Below are 19,786 nucleotides of genomic sequence, written 5' to 3'. Positions count from 1 at the left end.
CAGAAAAAAGGTAGAATTTGAGCTGGACTACACTGGAAGGATTAAAGCAAGGACAGCAGGGAAATATTCCAAATGGAGGGGACAATCAGGATAAAAACTATTCTCTCCATCCAAGTATATCATTTCTTCTTTGAAGTGGATTTAAATTACACTGTAGGAAGAAAGCAACCTAAGCATTATTTGGGAATTACTCAAAAGGTAATTATAAAAGAGGATGCTTGATTTAATTTCCAGAACTTTCTACTATAGTAACTGTAAAAAGAAAAACTAGAAGACTTTTAAGGAGCCCCAACTTTATCATGACTCTTCCAATTCTTGTTGCCTTTGTATACAATCTTTTTTTCCTTACATAAATTTTAAAAAGCTCCATTTTTTTCCACCACAGATCTCATAACTATGATCATAGTGGTTCTGAAATCATCTATAAATTTCTAGGTAATCAGCTGCTGATGAAAATACTGCTTTACTTTAGGCCTAGTGTCAGAGAAAAGAAATGAAGTGATAGGACAACACATTAACCATAGGAAATTTAGTGGGTCCTGGGGGGGGGGGGAAGAAAAGCTGCAGATGAATCCCCTTGAATTTATGAAATGATCTTAGTTTGCAAGCAATCCAATTACAATCTTGATGAAAATTAAGTTTATTATGATAATCATCCAGGACCAGGCCTTTTGATTGTTACAGACAATAGTCATCTGCCAAAATAAACAAAAAAAGCTCAAACCAAACCAAAGCTGAAACTTGTCTATAACATGAAATTTTATGAATTATCTTTTGCATATTTAATAAAAACTGAGACTTTGGGGGCTAGTCATTTTTGACCTAGGGCTTCAGTTACCTTCATCTACTTCTTAATGCTCACTGTGTTTATTTCTAATATGAAAACTATTATTCTCGGAACTCTTGCATATCTTCTATGTAATCTAATTTTAATTACAAACTCACAAATTAGGCACAGTACATGGAAGCATTCACATTCAAGAAATCTGTGTTTGTGAGATCATCTGTTGGGCATAAAGTGAGAGATGAAAATATCTTTGATCTTGTGAATCCCTTTCCTGATGCTTTTTTGTCTATGCTGGATGGTGCACTCTAATTTTGCTAGATATGCCCTGAAATCTGAAGCTATTTCTTGAACTTGTTGCCTGCTCTTCACACAAGCTTGGCATTTGCAAGGTCCTAAATAGCAACTCTATCTGTAGATGTACTTTTTAACCTCCTCTACTGCTGGGGAAGTAAAGAAAGATGAGGGAGGAGAAATAAAGGTAGAGGAGTTCCAAGCTGGAATCTAGAGGCCTTACTGGAAAGGGTCCTTTGTTAGCAAATACTGTAAAAAAGGTTTGAAAATCACTGCACTATGCCATTAAGTTATCAACCAAATGAATGCTGTTTAAATCCCCCCCCAATAGTGTGGTTAAATTACAACAATTTATGTCCATTTATCTAATTATCTAACACCAACATTTCTTTGCATAGTGCTCAAAGTTTTCTCTATTATCATGAGAATAACAAGTAAATCCAGTTAATTGACCTTTTAAGCTAACTAGACTTACAATTCAATGACTAGTAAAATATATTTCACTTTCCTTTGTCTTTCACTTTCACAACTGAAGTCTTATTTATATGCTGCTACAAATAATGAACTATCCTTAAAATTTGAAGAGAAACAGATAAGGGTCTATTTTGAAAGAGATCCCTTTAATATAACAAATACAAAAACTTCTGTGTCAATCTCTCAACAGTTTTTGAAACAAGCTATGATATTAAACAGCTAATTTATTATGGTTGTCTTTAGTATGTAGCAATGACTGACAAAAGGGAAAAAATAAATAGCTGTGACTGCAACATGACTCCTGTTTATTTAATCACAGTAGTAGCTTTACTATATTTTATTCCAACCTAAGTTTTCATTCTTCAGATTCTCCTGGTTTGCGGATATCATCAATCTTCAGAATCATCCTGACCATTTGTGTTGCAAGAGAAATCTGTTGTTTTTTGCCAATCAAAGTTTCTATGACATGTTGATGTTTCATATCTAGGAAAACATATAAATGATTTGAGTGTCACAATAAAATCACCTGTAGATTAATACTAAAAATGGATAAGTTCAATACAGTGAAAAGAATGCAATTAATATTTCAAATGACCAAAAAAGGATACTCAGAGGTCTTCAAAACTCAATCTATAATTAATCTTTGTTTACACTTCTAGAAGGTTAATTCTTAAGTAGATTATCCATCATTTTTGAAGTCTATTTCCCCCAAAGAATAGAAATGATTAAAATCACAGAAGTTCATCTCCTAATAAATATCAATTTAGTAGAATTTAATAATCAAATTTTGTCATAGTCAATGCAAATGACTCCAAAATACTCCAAAAGTGACCTGAGGAGTAGAATAGATGATACTAACATTCTATAATACCTGGACACTATTTCTCTTGGTCTAAGATTAAACAAGTTTATTATAAGAGAATCAAAAATTGTTCATGTGAAATGGTTATCTAAAACCCCCCAATTCAGCTAAAACATACATCCTTGTCATGTTTTCCTTCATTTCCAAATTTCTTGAAAGTTGTCTATATCAGATGTCCCCTCTTTTTCACCAAGTACTCTTAATATCATGTAAACTGCTTTATTCCCCTACCAATTCTCAAAGGTTATAAATGATTCAGTTGCCTAAATCTAATAGCTTGTTTTTTTTACACCCTCTGTCCTCATTCTCCATATTTCTATAAGCAGTTAACAGTGTTAACTATCCTTGTTACCAAAGTCTTTACACTTTCTTGGTTTCCGGCAATCTCTTTTATTCCTATAACTCAAATTACACCTAAGCCACTGAGTCAAATCTTATACCTCTAAGCCCAACTCCTATGTGGTCTTTCTATTACTTGTAAGATATTTCAAGTTCATCACATGCAGAACAGAATTTGTCTTTCTTTTTAAACTTGGTCTTCTTTTCTATGTTGCCTATGTTTTAGTGTGTTTTCATTTTGTTGCATCTTTCTCCACTATAGTTATTTTATTCTTTTGTTTGTAAGACAGTAGGGTTTAGTGACTTGCCCAAAGTCACACAGGTAATTACGAGTCTGAGGCTGCATTTGAACTAAGGTTCTCCTGACTCCAGGGCTGGAGTTTTATCTACTGCACCTTGTTCTTCTTTTCTAAACACATTATCTGTAGTGGAAGTACCACCCATCCAAACTCCAATACTAGTAACGTTGGTATTATCTGTTACTCTTCTTTGACCAGTTACCAAATCCTGTTGATGCTTGTTTCTTATGGCCTCCCTTCTAGTCCCAATCATCCTCCCCACTTGCCTCAAACAAACAGGTGTTTTGCACCATTGCCAAGCTAGTGTGATACATCAAATAAGAACACTAGGATGTGAAAACAAAGGGCTTGGGTTTAAATCTTTATTTCTCTTAACTTTTTATCTCTTGATTTGTAAAAAGATCAAACTTGATGATTCCCATGATTCCAATATTTCTTTACCTTATAATATGCCTCACTCAAATTTAAAATACCTTGCCTGGCACTCAAAACTGTTTAAAACCTTGCAAGACCCTATTTTTCTCCTCATGATGCAATTTTATGCCACTCCCCCTGTGGATTTACCAAATACCTTTGTAAATGAAGCTGACTAAAAAGACAAATCAAAAAATATTTTCTATTGTTTTAATAAAAACTTTTAAAAGTAAGGTTGGACAGCCCTGTTCTAAGTCGTGAATGCTCCCTCCTACTATATATGTTTACTGCATATTTATAAATTTTATTTTCTTTATGTATACTGCCAAGTATAATTCCATTAAAAAAACAACCCGAATACTACAAAATATCACATAGGGATTATCAACTAAGAAGGCATAAAAAAAATAATCCCATCAGAGTAGTAACTCAACTTTCACTTTATTAATAGTTCCACTGGCATAAACTTCTATTCTGTTGATAACAGTTGTTCAAATGAGTAGCTAAGAATCAAGTCTTTTATAAAATTCCAAAATTTAACTCCAATTGATGGGTTCAGTCACTTAAAGGCACAACAAAGATAAAAACATATCCCATGTATTCAATTTAAACCAAATTAAAAAATTAAAAATCTCTTACCATTTGTACCCTTATGCAGGCAGTCAATACCAAGGGCAGGATTCATTTCTTTCACCTGTCTGGCACGTACATCTGTCATAGTTTGGATGGGATTCATACCACTATTTTCAGAAAGGGCCATAGGAATGACTTCTAATGCATCTGCAAAAGCTCTCATAGCATACTGCTCCAAGGAGGGACACTGAAAGTTAAAGAAGTTATTGTATTTCACAGCAGAAAAATAGGACTACAAAGCAAGGGGAAGGGGAAAAAAATCCCTGAAGAGCCTATTATATGCTAGGCACTGTCCTGAGCACTTTACAGATGTTAACTCATTCACATTCAGGCTTCATAGCATTCTTGGGAAGTAGGTACTATTCTTCTTCTTCTCTTTTTACAGTTGAGGAAACTGATGGTTCAGTGATTTGCCCAGGTCATGAAACTCACCATCTATTCTGCCACCACAAGGAGATAAAATATGGCAGTCTGATAGAATAGAAGCTCCTTTACAATAGGGATTGGTTCATTTTTAGATTTGTGTTTTCAGTGCCTAATAGGTGCTTAACTTGATTTTGTTTCACGTTAAACAGATCAGTGAAAACACATTAAGCCAGCAATGTTACAAGAACAATTAGCTTCACAAGAATGGCGTTTATGCATCAGAATAGCGTAGTAAACGAATGCAGGCTAAAGCTTAAGGAATTAAATATCACCAAAGCTCAAGCTCTAGCTCAGAATGTGTCTTGAGAATGGAAGCATTATGTATAAATGATCAGGCTTTATTAAATACATGGACTCACTCAATTCTACTTTTGAATTAAAGATGCTCACTCACCATGGAGAATTAAGAAATAAAAAAATATTTTCTGTTTAACCAAATAACTAGTAATAGTAATTTTAAAAAATTACTATATAATTAGCATGGTACTTGCTTTATTTTGAAGCAGCTTCAAGCTATGCAAGGTATCATGGAAGTGTCAAATTTTTAAATATTTAAGTATGACAAAAACCATGTCATTACTTTTGTTTACCTTATCAGCTTCTTCACTAACTGCCAAAGCACAAGATATTTCAGCTGCACCACCTCCATAAACAACACGATTATCACGAACTAGGTTTCTGATTACACACAGAGCATCATGAAGAGACCGTTTTGCTTCTTCAATTATCTGAAAGAAAACAATGCTTTAAGTATAAGTTAATTTTTAATCAATACAATTAAATATAGATTAAAAAGGAGATATCAAGTATCTAATCCATTGCCTACATATCAGAGCCACTTTGTGTGTGTGTGTGTGAAAAATGACTTGCCTAAAGTCACACTGCTAGGTAATTAGTAAGTGTATGAGTCGGGATTTGAACTTGGGACCTCCTGATTCCGGGCTGGTTGCTCTATTCACCACGTCACCTAGCTGGCCCACTAGAGAAACTTATATATTTTACTTGAAAAATTGAATTTTGCTTGTCACCAGGGCTTTTAAAAAATATTGTTCAATAATTAATTTTTATCATAAATAGGTATTCCTTCCACATTGTGGAGGTTAGGGGGTGCCATATGCCTACATTCTGGAAAATCCAAGTAAAATTTTTTTGGCCCTCTGTTACCAGAGAAGAAATTTAAATCATTATGGTATTAAAAGATAAAAATCTCATTTAATTTCTTATGCCTACTTGTGATATCAAATCCAAAATGAAGAAAAGACATGGTGTGGAAAAGATAACTGTATAAGATAACTGCTAACACCCCATATTTATGTTTTAAAATTTCCTAGCAGTAGTAGCTTCTAAGTTTTAAGCCTATGCTTTTCTCAATTGGCTACAAGCTAATGTTGGGAATGCAATCCAGTCAGTGAATGGAACAAAGCTGTCCCACATAGGAATGAAATCAGCTTCATCATCTTCCATATTCTAAAGTCAATAAAAGCCCTTGGGGGTTGGCTGCAATACCCTAGAAGACAATGTTACTGCCTATGATGAGCAGATGACAACAGGTTCATATGGAATTTTAGTAATTTTTTAATATTACAAATGACAACACTGAAGTATTCAGAAAAAATAAAGAAGTTCTAAATTAATCTAGTCAGCTTCAATAGATACAATAAACTTACTAAAAAACATTCCCAAAATCCATCATTCAATAGTTATTAGCTCAAAATGAATACATCTTTTTCTGGTTCCTTTCTTTAAATTACTACTTTAAATCAGGAAAAAAAAACCTGACAAATTTTAAAGTCTTGTGATAGAAATCTTAAAAGCTTTTACTCGAAGTTTTTACACCTTTACCAAGATATTATTTTAACATAGCAATACAAGTTTTAATAAAAAAAGCTGACTATAGACATTTCATAAACTATTTACTAAAAGCATTTATTTAAATTCCAGTTAAGCAGATATATGGGTAAACAGCAGATGGAATTCCTTGTAACATATGACTTAAGTATCAAGATTTAAGGTCAGTATTTGAGATTAATGAATAGAATAACAGAAAAAAGACCATGTCTAGGACAATAAGTATTTCAATTTAAGGGCCACTGGATAAATTGCAGACATGTTTATTAAAATGGCAAAATAACATGGTCTTAGGCAATATTCTACAGATCTCTTGAAGTTTCACCTTATAACCATTAAAGTGATAAAGATAAAAGATGGGGAAGGGCTGTAGAAAGACAGGCAATAATAAGAGTGTAGATGAAAAGCAATGAAATTATGCTCAAAGCAGTAAATGATCTGTTTATGCCCTCTGCTCCCTAGATCCTACTATATAAGGTCAAAGATAAAAGTAAGTTGCTTCATATATAGCAAAATAGTAATAGACGTACTTTTAGTGGTAGCAGCAAAAAAAAAATATAGATCAATGGTACAGAAATATAATGGAATATTACTACTCTTAAGAAATAAAGTACTGAGAAGCATTTGAAAACATGTATGAGCCGATACAAAATGAACTTAGAACTTAGCTTAGGAACACCCCTCCCCAAAATAACGTAATGACAAGGTTAAGTGAAAAGAACTCACATAAAAAGGAACAAAACTGAATGCTAGCATTAAGAAAATGCACACCTTAGGGGCAGCTAGGTCGCACTGTGGACGTGTGTGTGTGTGTGTGTGTGTGTGTGTGTGTGTGTGTGTGTGTGTGTGTGTGTGGCCTGGGCAAGTCACAACCCCATTTGTCTTAAAAAAAAAAAACCCCAACAAAACCCATTCCTTCTCTGCAGAAGCTTTTACTGGTGTAGAACACAACTATTACTTGACATTTGTTATAGTCTTTTAATTTTGTACAACTTTTTTTTTTTGGCAAGGCATTGGGGTTAAGTGACTTGCCCAAGGTCACACAGCTAGATAATTATTAAGTGTCTGAGGCCATATTTGAACTCAGGTACTCCTGACTCCCAAGGCCAGTGCTCTATCCACTGTGCACCTAGCTGTCCTAATTTTTTCTTTCTTTTTTTTTTTTACAAGGGATGGTGCTCTGGGAGGGGAGGAGAGGAGAGACACTTGAATATAATGGTGATATAAAGCCAAATTATCAATAAAAGTAGAATGAGATCATTCCCTCTATGCTGGCAAGCAGCAGTTTTGACAGTCAAATTTACTGCCAACTTGTATGCCAAATTCAGATGTACCTTGACAAACTCCTTACCATCTTATTTCCTCCTCTAATGAATATAGTCACAGCTCTGGAGTTCTTACATTTCTCTATAACAAGCATTTTGTCTTTGGTTGTTCCAAATGAGATCTCTTTTACCAGACCAGCAAAACCAAGTTTCTCAGCTGTGAGTTCAGAGAACCGTGGAACAATGCGCCCTCCTGTTGCAATGGCAATCAACTAAAAAAAAAAAAGGGGAAAGACGTTATTTTTATAAAATCAAAGGTCAAAACTTGATTCTTAGTACCTGACACCCCCTCTACTTCCCCATTTATCCACTAATACATTGGAAGATGGCCACACAGAAATGAATCTTTGCTTCATGCTGCTTATATGCTCTGAACTGTCCCTATTATTCCCTTTCCTCCCCGTTCCCTCCCTGCCATCTCTTGATGGTTAGCCTTCTGATGAAACTCCAGGATCCTACATTCCTGTGGTTAATTCCAATATATTGCCGGGGTCATAATTTAGGACCTTACAGTTTGGTAGTGCCCATTAGTATATCTTTCAAAAATGCACCCCGATTGCCTCTGGGTCACAATGAATTACTGGAGTGAAGTAAGGGGAATATACATGATAGATATAAAGAGACTGAAGATTTAATTAATGACAGAAGTGACATAAAAGAATAATGGGAATCATAGAATTTCAGTGCTGAAGAGGCTTCGGGGTTAATTAGTCTCACCCCTATTCCCCAGAAGCTTTTACTACATTTCTGACAAATGGGCATCTAATTTTAACTTGAGGTCTTTAAGGGATCTGTAAATATAACTACAAATTGCTGAGGCAGAAGACCTTCTCAGAGAATATTCTAATGCTGTTTTAATCTTTCTTATCATGACTGAAAGAAAATTTCAACGTCTCAACTAGTAACTTCATAAAAAAAATCTTCACACCTTTTATTAACTGCAAAATAAAAAACTGATATGGGAGAAAAAAGCCCCTTCTTATTCCTGTCTTTCTCCTAATATTTCTCTCAAAAAATTTAAACCTCAAGTTGATGGTAGGAAAAGATCAAAAACTCACAATTAAATCATGGAATAGGATTGAGGATACCACCTTAACCTTCAACATTACTAGCGTGGATATTGTAACATTTGTAAAGGATATGTATAACCAGGAAAGAAGAGCAATAATATACAGGGCAAAGATTAAATCAAGTGATGTATAGCTTGATACCTTGAGAAACTATGAGAACAAAAGGAAGAAATTTAATATGCTAGGAATATTATTTATAGCTATGTAAGACTTGTGGGAAGATAGAAAAGTCCAAGAAAAAGTAGAGCTTCTTATTAAAAATCTTGACCATAACGGGTATTTTTCATTGTGACAGTGTATTTTATTAGAGATACATAATGTCAATTACATAAATTAAGCAACAATAAAGAAAAAATAAAAAAATTATGTCTAGAAAATCTTGAAAATAAGAAAACATATAAAAAGATAAAATTTCTTACTTCAATTTCAGGTCCTCCTACCCAACGGACAGCAGGCAACTTATTCTGAAGGAGTAAATGATTTGCTTCATCATCAAAGCCCCACTGGCAAATAGCTAGGTTTGCACCAGTCAGTTTAATCTGAAAAACAAAATCCAAGGTAAACAAAAAAACCTACAAGGGACAATATACAACTTTTAATTTTGTGAATGTCAAAGTTAAATTCTTCTATAATACTTAACTAAAACTATTTTTTAAAGAATAAAAGCAACCACAATGATTTCTCTGGATATCAATCTTTTTACCACCAAAGGCTATAATTAGAAATATTATATAGTATGCCATATCAAAATCGATTATCCTTAAAGAGACATAAAACTTCAGTATAACATATTCTTTCACTTACTCCATATATAGAGAACCACAGTTAAGACTCACTTGTTCAATCATCTCTTCAAATTTCTCCTTTTCATATTTCTGTAGGGCTTTGTAATCTTCTACAGAGGTAACATCTAGCTTATGCTTAGTTTTTGGTTTGGGTGGCTCAAATGGACAGGTAAGAATTGCAATCTTAGCATTTTTCACTTCCTATAGGAAAAAAAATGAAAACATTGTTTGTATGTTTAAAGGGTTAAAAAGTATTAAGCTACAAAAGGAAAAAGAAGAAATGACTTACTTTAGGCATTTGTGGATGACTAAAATCCTTATCCACTATTACTCCCTTAATAAGCTGAGTGTCTTCAAGTCTCCCTCCTACTTTGCCTTCCACTTTGATTAGCTCAAAGTCAACATCTCTCCGTTCCATATCAGCTACCGTAAGGACAGCATTTACAGCAATTTCAGCCATTTGTTGGTGGCAGCTGTTAACTCTGATGAAAAGAAAACCCCAATGCATTTTAGGAGTATCTTTGAAATTTATTTAGTAATAACTAAATTATCAACAGAAGCAGAAAAGGTTTTATATAAAATATATTTACATTGAATTTATAGAGAACAGATAATTTCTTCATTTGAGTTTTCCATATTAATGAAACCTCCACTTTTATTTGTCTCAGTGTAGGAAATAATCATAAGCACTGACAACAAACGATTGTAAAATCTACCTATATAATTTATCATTTGCATTTCTAAACAAGAGAAAAATGTAAAGACAAATACCTTTTAAGTTAATATCAAACATAGCAAATGTTTGGGTATTAACTTGCTATAGTTCATAAGAGAATTTTCAAAAGATTTTTTGGTGGAAATGAAGGATTCTATGATCCTAATTAGATGGATATCAAATGTTCATGGTCATTTTAATATTTTTTGCAAGGTTTTGAATTATACTCCCTGTCCCACCTCTCCTCCTTGACAGAAAGCAATATAGTATAGACTACATGTGTATAACCATGCTAAACAAAAGATCTATCGTTGATGGTTATTTTAAACAGAGCAAAAAATCAAAAATCACCATTTTTCCTAAGTTAATTTTTAAGTTTAAAGAAATATTAATCCCCACAAATTCCACACCAATGGGCTACTTTACAGATGTAGAGAAAATTATTAAGCTTCTTATGGAAAAAAATCTGGCAATAAGGAGATGTCACCAAAAAGAGCTAAACGAAAATTTGCAGAGATTCCCCCTAAACACACTGCACTACCCTTACACTCCCAACAAAGAAGGAAGGAAGGATTATTAAGGAGGAAAAGACAAGTTGGTGTCGGATTTGTTGTTTAGTCATTTTTCAGTCACTGTCAGACTCTTTGTGACACTATTTGCATTTTCTTGGCAAAGAAATTGGAGTGGTTTGCTAATGGAGACAAACAGGGTAAATGATTTGCTTGGGGTCACACAGCTACTAAATGAGGCTGGATTTGCACTTAGATCTTTCTTATTCTAGGCCTGCCACTGTACTCAAAGAGTCACCTAACTGCCCTGGTTTCAAATAATAAAGGGTTTTAAAAAGCAAAGTGGAAAAGTTTATTGATGTAATTTTAGAGAAAAGAGGTCTTAATAAACTGGAATTTAATAAGAGTGAAAAGGAAGGTGTTTCAACCCTTTGCCAAATTACCAACTTCACAAGGGCAAAGAACCTATCTTTATCATTTTGATGTCTCTTTTAGACTTTGTCTGGTCAGGGTATTTCTTGGGTCATATGTGGAAAGAACAGAAGCCATGGTGGCTAAAAAATAAAAAAAAAACTTCTGCAAAATGGAAAATTTTTATTACATGAATAATCTATAAGGAGTGATTCAAGATTTCACTATTCATAACATATAGGTTACCAGTCAGGCCTAAATTTAAACAAAATATGAAACACAAACATGGTTTCCACCCTTTAGGTCAAAAAAGTTTCTATACAAAATGGGAAATGTTAGTCATGAAAAATCAACATATGTTCTCCAAAAGACTTTTTATTAGCTTTAGTTCTAGATTATTTGTTCTTTTATAGTAAATTTCAGCCTAGTTGTTCCAACAAAAATGCTTGTTTTAAAAGTGACACACCACAAAGATATATACTGGTGTTTTTTTCACTATTAACTTACACTTTAGAACCTAGAGTTGTTTTTGCAGTCTGGATGAGAGGTTCAGTATTATTAACATCAACTGGAAAACTATCACTGATTTTGTCCAAATGTTCAATGGCAATTCGAGCAGCCTGCTCATAACCATCTGCTATTCTGATTGGGTGAATACCACGATCCAGCAGTTGTTCAGCTTCTTCTAATAAAGCACCAGCCAGAACTGTGAAATGGGGAAAAAAAAATACGAAAGCTGTTTAGGTAAATTTTTTTTTTTAGTTTTTTTGCAAGGCAAATGGGGTTAAGTGGCTTGCCCAAGGCCACACAGCTAGATAATTATGTGTCTGAGACTGGATTTGAACTCAGGTCCTCCTGACTCAGGACTGGTGCTCCATCCACTGAGCAACCTAGCCACCCCTAGGTAAATCTTAATGAGTATTGTTTCTAAATTTATTTTACATAATTTTTGTAGGAAGGCAGTTTAGTATAATAACAAGAATCCTAGAATTGGCACCTTAAGATGTTCTACCACTTAATATATGACCTTAGAAAAAGCAATACTTTTAGCAATTCCACTGAACCAATGTCGTACACAGTTTTAATATTTGAAAAATCTTTTTATTAAGTTGATAACTGCTTCCCTATAATTACTTCCACTGGTCCTGGTTCCATCTCTTAGAATAGGGCTTCTAATCTTTTTTTTTTTGCAAGGCAAATGGGGTTAAGTGGCTTGCCCAAGGCCACACAGCTAGGTAATTATTAAGTGTCTGAGACCGGATTTGAACCCAGGTACTCCTGACTCCAGGGCGGGTGCTTTATCCACTATGCCACCTAGCCGCCCCTACTTCTAATCCTTTTGCTCCCTTATGCTATGGAAGCCTTCTCAGAATGTTTTGAATACATAAGATAAATTCTGTAATGTTACAAAGTAATCAAATGTTATTGAAATGTAATCATTAAAATAAAAGACCCCCCAACAATTTATGGACCCCAGGTTAAGAATCCCTGCCCAGAGAAATAAAGAAGCTATTATCTCTTGCATATGATTGTCCCTCAATCTTCTCTTCCAATTATTTATCCTCAGTTTTTCCAACTTCTACTAGAATACAATTTACAGACTCTAAGCATCCGTGGGCACACTCCTTTGAATTAACCTTTGTCTGAAAAATGAACAAAATATTCCAGATATACTGCTTTCCACAACCTAACTATACTTCAATTAACTCAGCTTGACAGTATTACTTTTTAAAACAACCTGGTAACAACATTGATTCATGCTTAATCATACCTTTTTTTTTTTGGTAAGGCAGTGGGGCTAAGTGGCCTGTCCAAGGCCACAAAGCTAGGTAAATTAAGCATCTGAGGCCGGATTTGAACTCAGGTACTCCTGACTCCAAGGCCAGTGCTCTATCCACTGTGCCACCTAGCTGCCCAATCATACCTTTATATAAACCAGATTTTCCCTATTCTATGTGCCTGAGGCTCAATGTACAGAACTTAAAAATACCAATGTTTTTGGACCAGCTTTTTGAAATAACTTTTAACAGATATGGCATATTTTTAATCCAAGTGAAAAAATAAGACAAAAAATGTTATTACAGACATCATTATAACATCATCAATCAACTGATACAGTGAAAAATATGCTAGACCTTGTATCAGAAAACTTGGAACAAAAAAATCTAACTCTTCTATTTATTACTTGCATAGCACTGGGTAATTTTATATCTGTTGTGAACATGTAAGCATGTTCATTATGCATGCGGTCACATGTAAGTCATTTAACCTTTAGGTTTCCTTCTCTGCAAATGGAGCAAATAATATTATTGGGGATAATACTATTTTGTAATCTACCACTGTGAGACTCAAAAATAAAATCTATGCGAAGCACTTTATCTTTTAAAAATGGGAATTTTAGAGAACATAGTATTCATTTGATTGCAAAGTTAGTCATTTTGGTCAAGAATAAAAATAACCACTCCTGATTTCTTATTCTGCTTACTGTTACATTTTTTTCTTACCTACTACTCCTGTAGTCCCATCTCCAATCTCATCATCTTGTGATTTGGAAAGTTCAACCATCAGTTTAGCAATCTGATGGTCTACATCCATCATGCTTAAAATGGTGGCCCCATCATTGGTTACAGTCACGTCACCATCCTTATCCACCATCATTTTATCAAGCCCTAAAGAAAAAAAATTAAAATAGTTTAAAGATTTGAAATTCAGTATATAAAACTAATCAAAAATAAAAATAGGAATCTTACCATTAGGTCCAAGTGATGTTCTCATTGTATTTGATACAGCTTTTGCTGCCATTATGTGAGACTAAATGAAATAAACACAAGAGAGGATTGAAATTGGCCAATGTTGATGGCAGGAGAAAGACAATATAACAAAAGGAGAGAACTCATTCATAAAAGTTAAGTCACAGTCATAGATTGAGTAATTTAACATTGATATTAGTTTGTAAGGATTCTGCCATTTTGAACTGCTTAATGGTTAATGTATATTTTACTTCCTTTTAACAAATTCCACGTCTTATGACTTCTTGTATCTCTAATAACACTGAAACACAAAAATCATTACTTACCACACACACCCACACACACCACTGCTATCATATGGGTCCTAGAGGTACTTAATGTTCTATATGGATAGCAAATAGTAGCTTAATGTCTGAGTATTATGTCAGTTTGAAGAGCAAAAGCTCTTCAAAGTTTACCATCTTGTTTTTTAAATTTACACTTTTTAGTCAAAATTACCACAATTATCAATCACTTAAGTTTGAAACTTTCCAACTAGACCCTTCCTAACTCCCTCCCACATCTACTGACTGCCATTCTTTCAGGTTTTTTATATCAGTTTCTTTTTTCCAACTCCATTTGCTAGGACCTAAGTTCAAGCTTTTATTATGTAATATTGCATTAATGTAAATAATTTTCTTACTTTTGTCCTTTAAATTTCCCTATAATGAGGTTATTTTCCTGATAATAAATTTAAAGATTTAAATGTTTAAAGATTTTTTACCTAAAAAACATCAATTTTCCAGGATAAAATCCAAACTCTTTACTCTTGCATTTACTGGATTTTAAGATCATAGAGGGCAAAAACTATATGCATATATAATTATATCAGGGACAGAATGCACTCACTAAATTGAAATGATTGACATCAAACCAGCATAACTATTTCCCTCAATAAATAGGAAACCAACCCTGCACTAAGGACATTACATTTTTATTTTTCATTACAACTTTTGTGAGCTTTCAAATACAAGTACTTTCTTTTTCATTCTGACCACTTACTATACAACACAATAGGCTTCCCTATCTTTCCTTCTCAACCATCTTATATAACCTCTTTATGGACTACCACATTCTTGATTTTTCTCTTTACTCCACTAGATCTTAATCTTTTTTTTTTTGTGGAGTCCCTCTGTCTGGTCAATGTTATGAATCCTTTCTCAGAAGTGAAGAACACATTATTTCAGTTAGAGATAAACAAAAACAAAAAACCCCAGGTCAACAAATGTGTACTATGTGCCAAGTCCCTAGTCGGTTCAAAAAAATGAAGGAAAATTTTTAAAAAAGTGTATGAAATACAAAACTACACAAAAAAATTACACAAATAGAAACAAAACCATCTACCATCCCCAAGTTCCTGGATCCAAAGAACTCTATGGACCCTTACTTTAGAACTTTGCTCTAGATCAGTGTTTCTCATTTGATTCTAGAAACCCCACACCTCTCTTAAAAATGAAAAACTCTCAGTTTCCTTCTTCCCCTAGCTTTTGTGGGTTGCCATCTATTCATAGTCACTAGATTTAAATGTATTCATATTTTAATGAAAAGTTTTGATTTTTTAAAAAAGGATTTTGGGGGGACCCTGGACCACAAAGGAATCTCTGGTCTATATGCTGTCCAAAGGTGGTAGTGGCCACTAAACACCCAGGAATTCAATCCTTCAAAAAAAGTCATTGATAAATTAAGCTATTTTTACTTATTTACTATTTTTTCCTAGTCTTTTTGGGGAAAGGTAAATTCCTTAACTTTTACCTAGGGACAGATGTTTTATGAAAAGCAGAGAGGATAAATAAGACCATTACTTTTACATCACTAAATTAAATTTCTTTTGAACCAATTAAGTAGCATCTAGGTGATGCTATAAGGCCCTGGACCTTTTTCTCAGTCACTGCTATTTCCCTGAAAATAATAGTTACCATCCAGAATATGTCTGAAAGGTATGCCTACATCATGTGGTACAGTTTGTGAGCCCCCATTTGGGGTTTTCCTGGCAAAGATACTGGTGTGGTTTGCCATTTCCTTCTCCAGCTCCAGATGAGAAACTGAGGCAGTTAAATGACTTGTCCAGAGTCACATAGCTAATAAGTATCCAATGGCCAGATATGAACTAAGTAGCTCTATTAATTCATGTTAGATAAATTAGAACTTTTTGCTGGGATAATAATCATTTATTCCATTATCAAAATACATGAAGTTTAATGACATCAAAGATGCAAGACTGTTTTAGAGTAACTTAAAAAATGTTGAGTGTTGAATTTGAAACGCAGAAGAGATCCTGTACTCAGGAATGGCTAGAATCAAGTTAATACCATGTCAAAATAACATGAAGTCAATAATTGATTTTATTTTATGTACCTATTTTACTACTTTGCAACTGCTGGGTTTAGAACACAAGAAGAGGAGTCCTTCTGACTTCAAGCCCTACACTCTTATCTACTATGGCCATCTAGTCTACATTATTTACCCTTACTGTTTGAGCAGAAATCTACTCTAATAGCCTGAAGATTAGATGAAACTGGTTAGGTGCCTGCCTAGAGTTCCAAACTATCTGTTTAAAAGTCCACAAGGCTCCAAAAGCATTATAAGAACTGAAGGCAAAGCCCATGGTGTACAGAATGAAAGCTAGTAAGAGCTAAGAAAATATACATACAATTCGTATAATATAACCTTAACATTGTGTCCCTACCAAAGATATTAAACTATTTTTTAAAAAATGAACATTTTCTCAAGCTCCTACTCCACAAATGAATTTGCCTGTTAACTCCTTTTATTTAAGAAATCTAAGGGTGGCTAGGTGGTGCAGTGAATGGACACTGGCCCTGGAGTCAGGAGTACCTGAGTTCAAATCTGGCCTCAGATACTTAATAATTACCTAGCTGTGTGGTCTTGGGCAAGCCACCAAAAAAATCTTAAAAAAAAAAAATCTAACCATTTCTTTTGATAAAAATCATTTCCAAAGGAATACTGGTTTTGTTTTTTGTCTTTTTTATGGTGAAACAATGGGGTTAAGTGACTTGTCCAAGGTCACCAAACTATAATTGTCTGAGACCTGATTTGAATTCAGGTCCTCCTGACTCTATAGGACAGGTTCTCTATCCACCCTGCCACCTAGCTGTCCCCCCAAATGAAAATTAAAATAAAAAAAATCTAAGTCCAGAATTATCCAACACAGATATTTTAAAATAAAGTTATGCTATGCCATAGGTAGAACTTGATTCTAGCCATTCCTGAGTACAGGATCTCTTCTGCGTTTCAAATTCAACACTCAACTTTTTAAGTTACTCTAAAACAATCTTGCATCTCTGATGTCATTAAGCAAACAACATTACACAAAGCAAATTCATCTAAAAACACTTTATTTCTACATAAGGGCCGGAGAGAGCCTCTTTTTCTTATCAAGTGATGTTTGATGTTTTTAATCATGGCTTTAAAAAGCCAACAGCTTTTTCATTCTTACTCCCAACACTTTAATCCAGGTTCTTATTCTTCCTCAGAGAAAAATGAATCTGCTTCCTTAGTGGTTTTTCCTGCCTGGAGTGTACAGTATTCAAGGTTCTCAACCATGTGGGTCTATTCTATCTTTCCAGACATATCCCAGTATTCCCCTTATGGCCCAGCTCTCAAACTAGTCTACTCCTTGTTCCTTTAAGATGCTCTTTATTGACTCTGTGATTTATTTAGTTCATGTTCTCCCTACCCTTACTGAAATCTTACTCATTCTTTAAAAGCCCTCAAACTTTACCTTATTCATAAGGTCTCCTCTTATTATACCAGATAAGAAAGATACTAATTTCTAGAGCCAGGAAGTCTGCAGAATGTATAGTAGACATTTTATAAGTAAATGTGTGTACATCTACAAACATACATTTCCCTCATCCGTTACCAGAGCATCAACTCCCCAAAGGTAGGGAATTTCCATTGATCAATTATAAATGTAGGGAATTTCCAATTATTAATTATAAACGTAGGGAATTTCCGTTTATTAATTATAAATATTAGTTTATTATCTCAAAGGCCTAAATAATGGATAAATAAACGACAATTGTGCATTAGCGAGATCCAGGGGAGGGCAGTTTCGATTAAATGACTCGAAGTATCCGTGGCAAATCGACACTTAATCTTTATGTAGTCTTGCCGTGCTTTTAAGCTTTAGATACATCTGTAGAGCAGATGGGAATACAAAAGCTGGGTCAGCCAAGGCCAAGTCTGGACAGAAGCGCCCTTCTCCAGGAGATACCACGGCCCCACCCCCGACAAGCTCAGGGGCCCATCGCTAGGGTCTCGCAGTTCACAAGGCCCACAGAAGCTCTGCTCCCCGAAGGTGGGCTAAGGCCACGCGAGTGGCTGCAGCGGGCCGGGCAGCTCAATGGAAACCGGGGCTGGACAGAATTTCTCGGTCTTTCCCAAAAGCACATGGCGGAACCCTTCCCCAGCCCTCGCGCAGGCGCAGCAGGGACCGGTTCCCGGAGCCTCCCGTTCCAGGCGGGGGCCAACGACCCTGGGGTCTGTTACCTTCAGGGCCTCCAGGCCCATAAGACGAGACTTGCGCTCTTGGTCCTTGATGATGAGGAAAGGACGGCCATATTCGTCGAATGCCAGAGTCCCCATGGAAGACATGGTGCAGCTAGAAGGGAGCCCTCCCAGCAACCGGCAAAGAAGACCGAAGAGGGAGGGAAAGCGCCGCTCGCTCTCGCGGTGCCCGCGGTTCTCGCGGCTCTCGCTTCGCGCAGGCGCAGTTGGCTCGTGGAGGTTTTATTTTTCGATCGAGACTAATTTCACGCCCGCTAGCACTTTCTGGAATCAGCAGCCCTCGGAGACAACCATTATGTACAAAATGGCGGGGGGGAAGTTTGAGGACGCTGCCAGGGCTGATTGGAATTTCTTCCCCTGCATGAAGATTTTTCTCTAGAGGAAACGTGTATTATTTTACCCCAAAGCTAAAGGCGTCTCGAGGGTTTTGGTTAATGAGGCAGAATAAAAATGTTGTCACTTTGAGTCTTCTCCCTCCTCCCCTACCTGCCCCGCGGACATGGTCGTGCCCTCCTTCCGCCGCGGCCGGAGGTCTCGCGATGGGGAAAGGAGGAGGAGGTCAGGCCGGTAGCTCGAGGCTGGGGCGGGTATCGCGGCGTGTTCCGGCGGGAGGGAGCCCAGGAGGGCAGGGAGGCGCAGTGCAACCCGTCCGTTGAGCCCCGTTGCTTGGGTAGCGAGTGTGGCGGCGCCTCCCCAGGCCTGATGGTCGTGGATGGGGAGCCTCACGGTGGCGCGCTCGGCCGTTAACGTCCCTGGGCCGGCCCGAGCCCATGAACTAGGCGTCGACTCCCGGCATGCTTTGAGCCCGGGGCCCGGCCCCGTGCTCGCTGCTGCAAGCCGGAGTGCGGCCCTTCCGGGAGCCGCCGAGACCCGGGCCCAGCCCCCTTCCCGTGGCCCCGGGCCCGGCGTCCGGGCCCAGCCCCCTTCCCGCGGCCCCGGGACCGGCTCCCGGGCCCAGCCCCAGGACCGGCGTCCGGCCCCATGTGGCCAGTCTGAAGGATTCTGCAAAGGGCGTGGCCGGAGCGCCCCCGAATTGTCCTTTGTCCCTTTTTGGCCGTCGGCGCTTAATGTTGGTGGACTTCTGCCTTCCTTTGTATCCTCAGACCCCAGCCAGTGACCGGCCTCTTGTAAACTCCCCACTGGGAAAGATAAACTCAACTGAGAAGGCACTAGAATTAAAGAAAAGGACTCCCGTGGAAGCCAGTGAAACCAGGAGGCAGTGCTGGCTTCACAAATCTTCATGATTCTCTTTATTCATCATTCTTCATTTCTTATAATA

The 19,786-nt window shown here is 36.3% G+C and overlaps 2 protein-coding genes across 2 annotated transcripts in view; one reads left to right on the top strand and one right to left on the bottom strand.

Annotated features, from left to right (window-relative positions):
- Positions 1-624: 624 nt before the first annotated feature.
- On the bottom strand, positions 625-19,362 carry CCT5 (chaperonin containing TCP1 subunit 5). Its single transcript, XM_074205897.1, has 11 exons — positions 18,490-19,362; positions 13,939-13,999; positions 13,693-13,857; positions 11,696-11,894; positions 9,843-10,035; positions 9,605-9,754; positions 9,188-9,307; positions 7,725-7,910; positions 5,116-5,253; positions 4,106-4,286; positions 625-2,035 (listed from the first exon to the last, which is right to left on the bottom strand). Exons 1-11 carry the CDS (start codon positions 18,592-18,594, stop codon positions 1,908-1,910), a joined length of 1,626 nt encoding a protein of 541 aa, XP_074061998.1. The 5' UTR covers positions 18,595-19,362; the 3' UTR covers positions 625-1,907.
- The window catches only part of ATPSCKMT (ATP synthase c subunit lysine N-methyltransferase), a 39,515-nt gene continuing 38,727 nt past the window's right edge, over positions 18,999-19,786 (top strand). Inside the window, exon 1 of the mRNA XM_074205898.1 lies at positions 18,999-19,065. Within this exon, the coding sequence (XP_074061999.1) occupies positions 19,047-19,065 (19 nt within the window). The 5' untranslated portion in view covers positions 18,999-19,046. The remainder of the gene's footprint in view (positions 19,066-19,786) is intronic.

This window comes from Macrotis lagotis, chromosome X (assembly GCF_037893015.1).
Source record: "Macrotis lagotis isolate mMagLag1 chromosome X, bilby.v1.9.chrom.fasta, whole genome shotgun sequence".
Lineage (NCBI taxonomy): Eukaryota > Metazoa > Chordata > Mammalia > Peramelemorphia > Peramelidae > Macrotis > Macrotis lagotis.
This window is presented reverse-complemented; position numbering and strand designations above follow the sequence as displayed.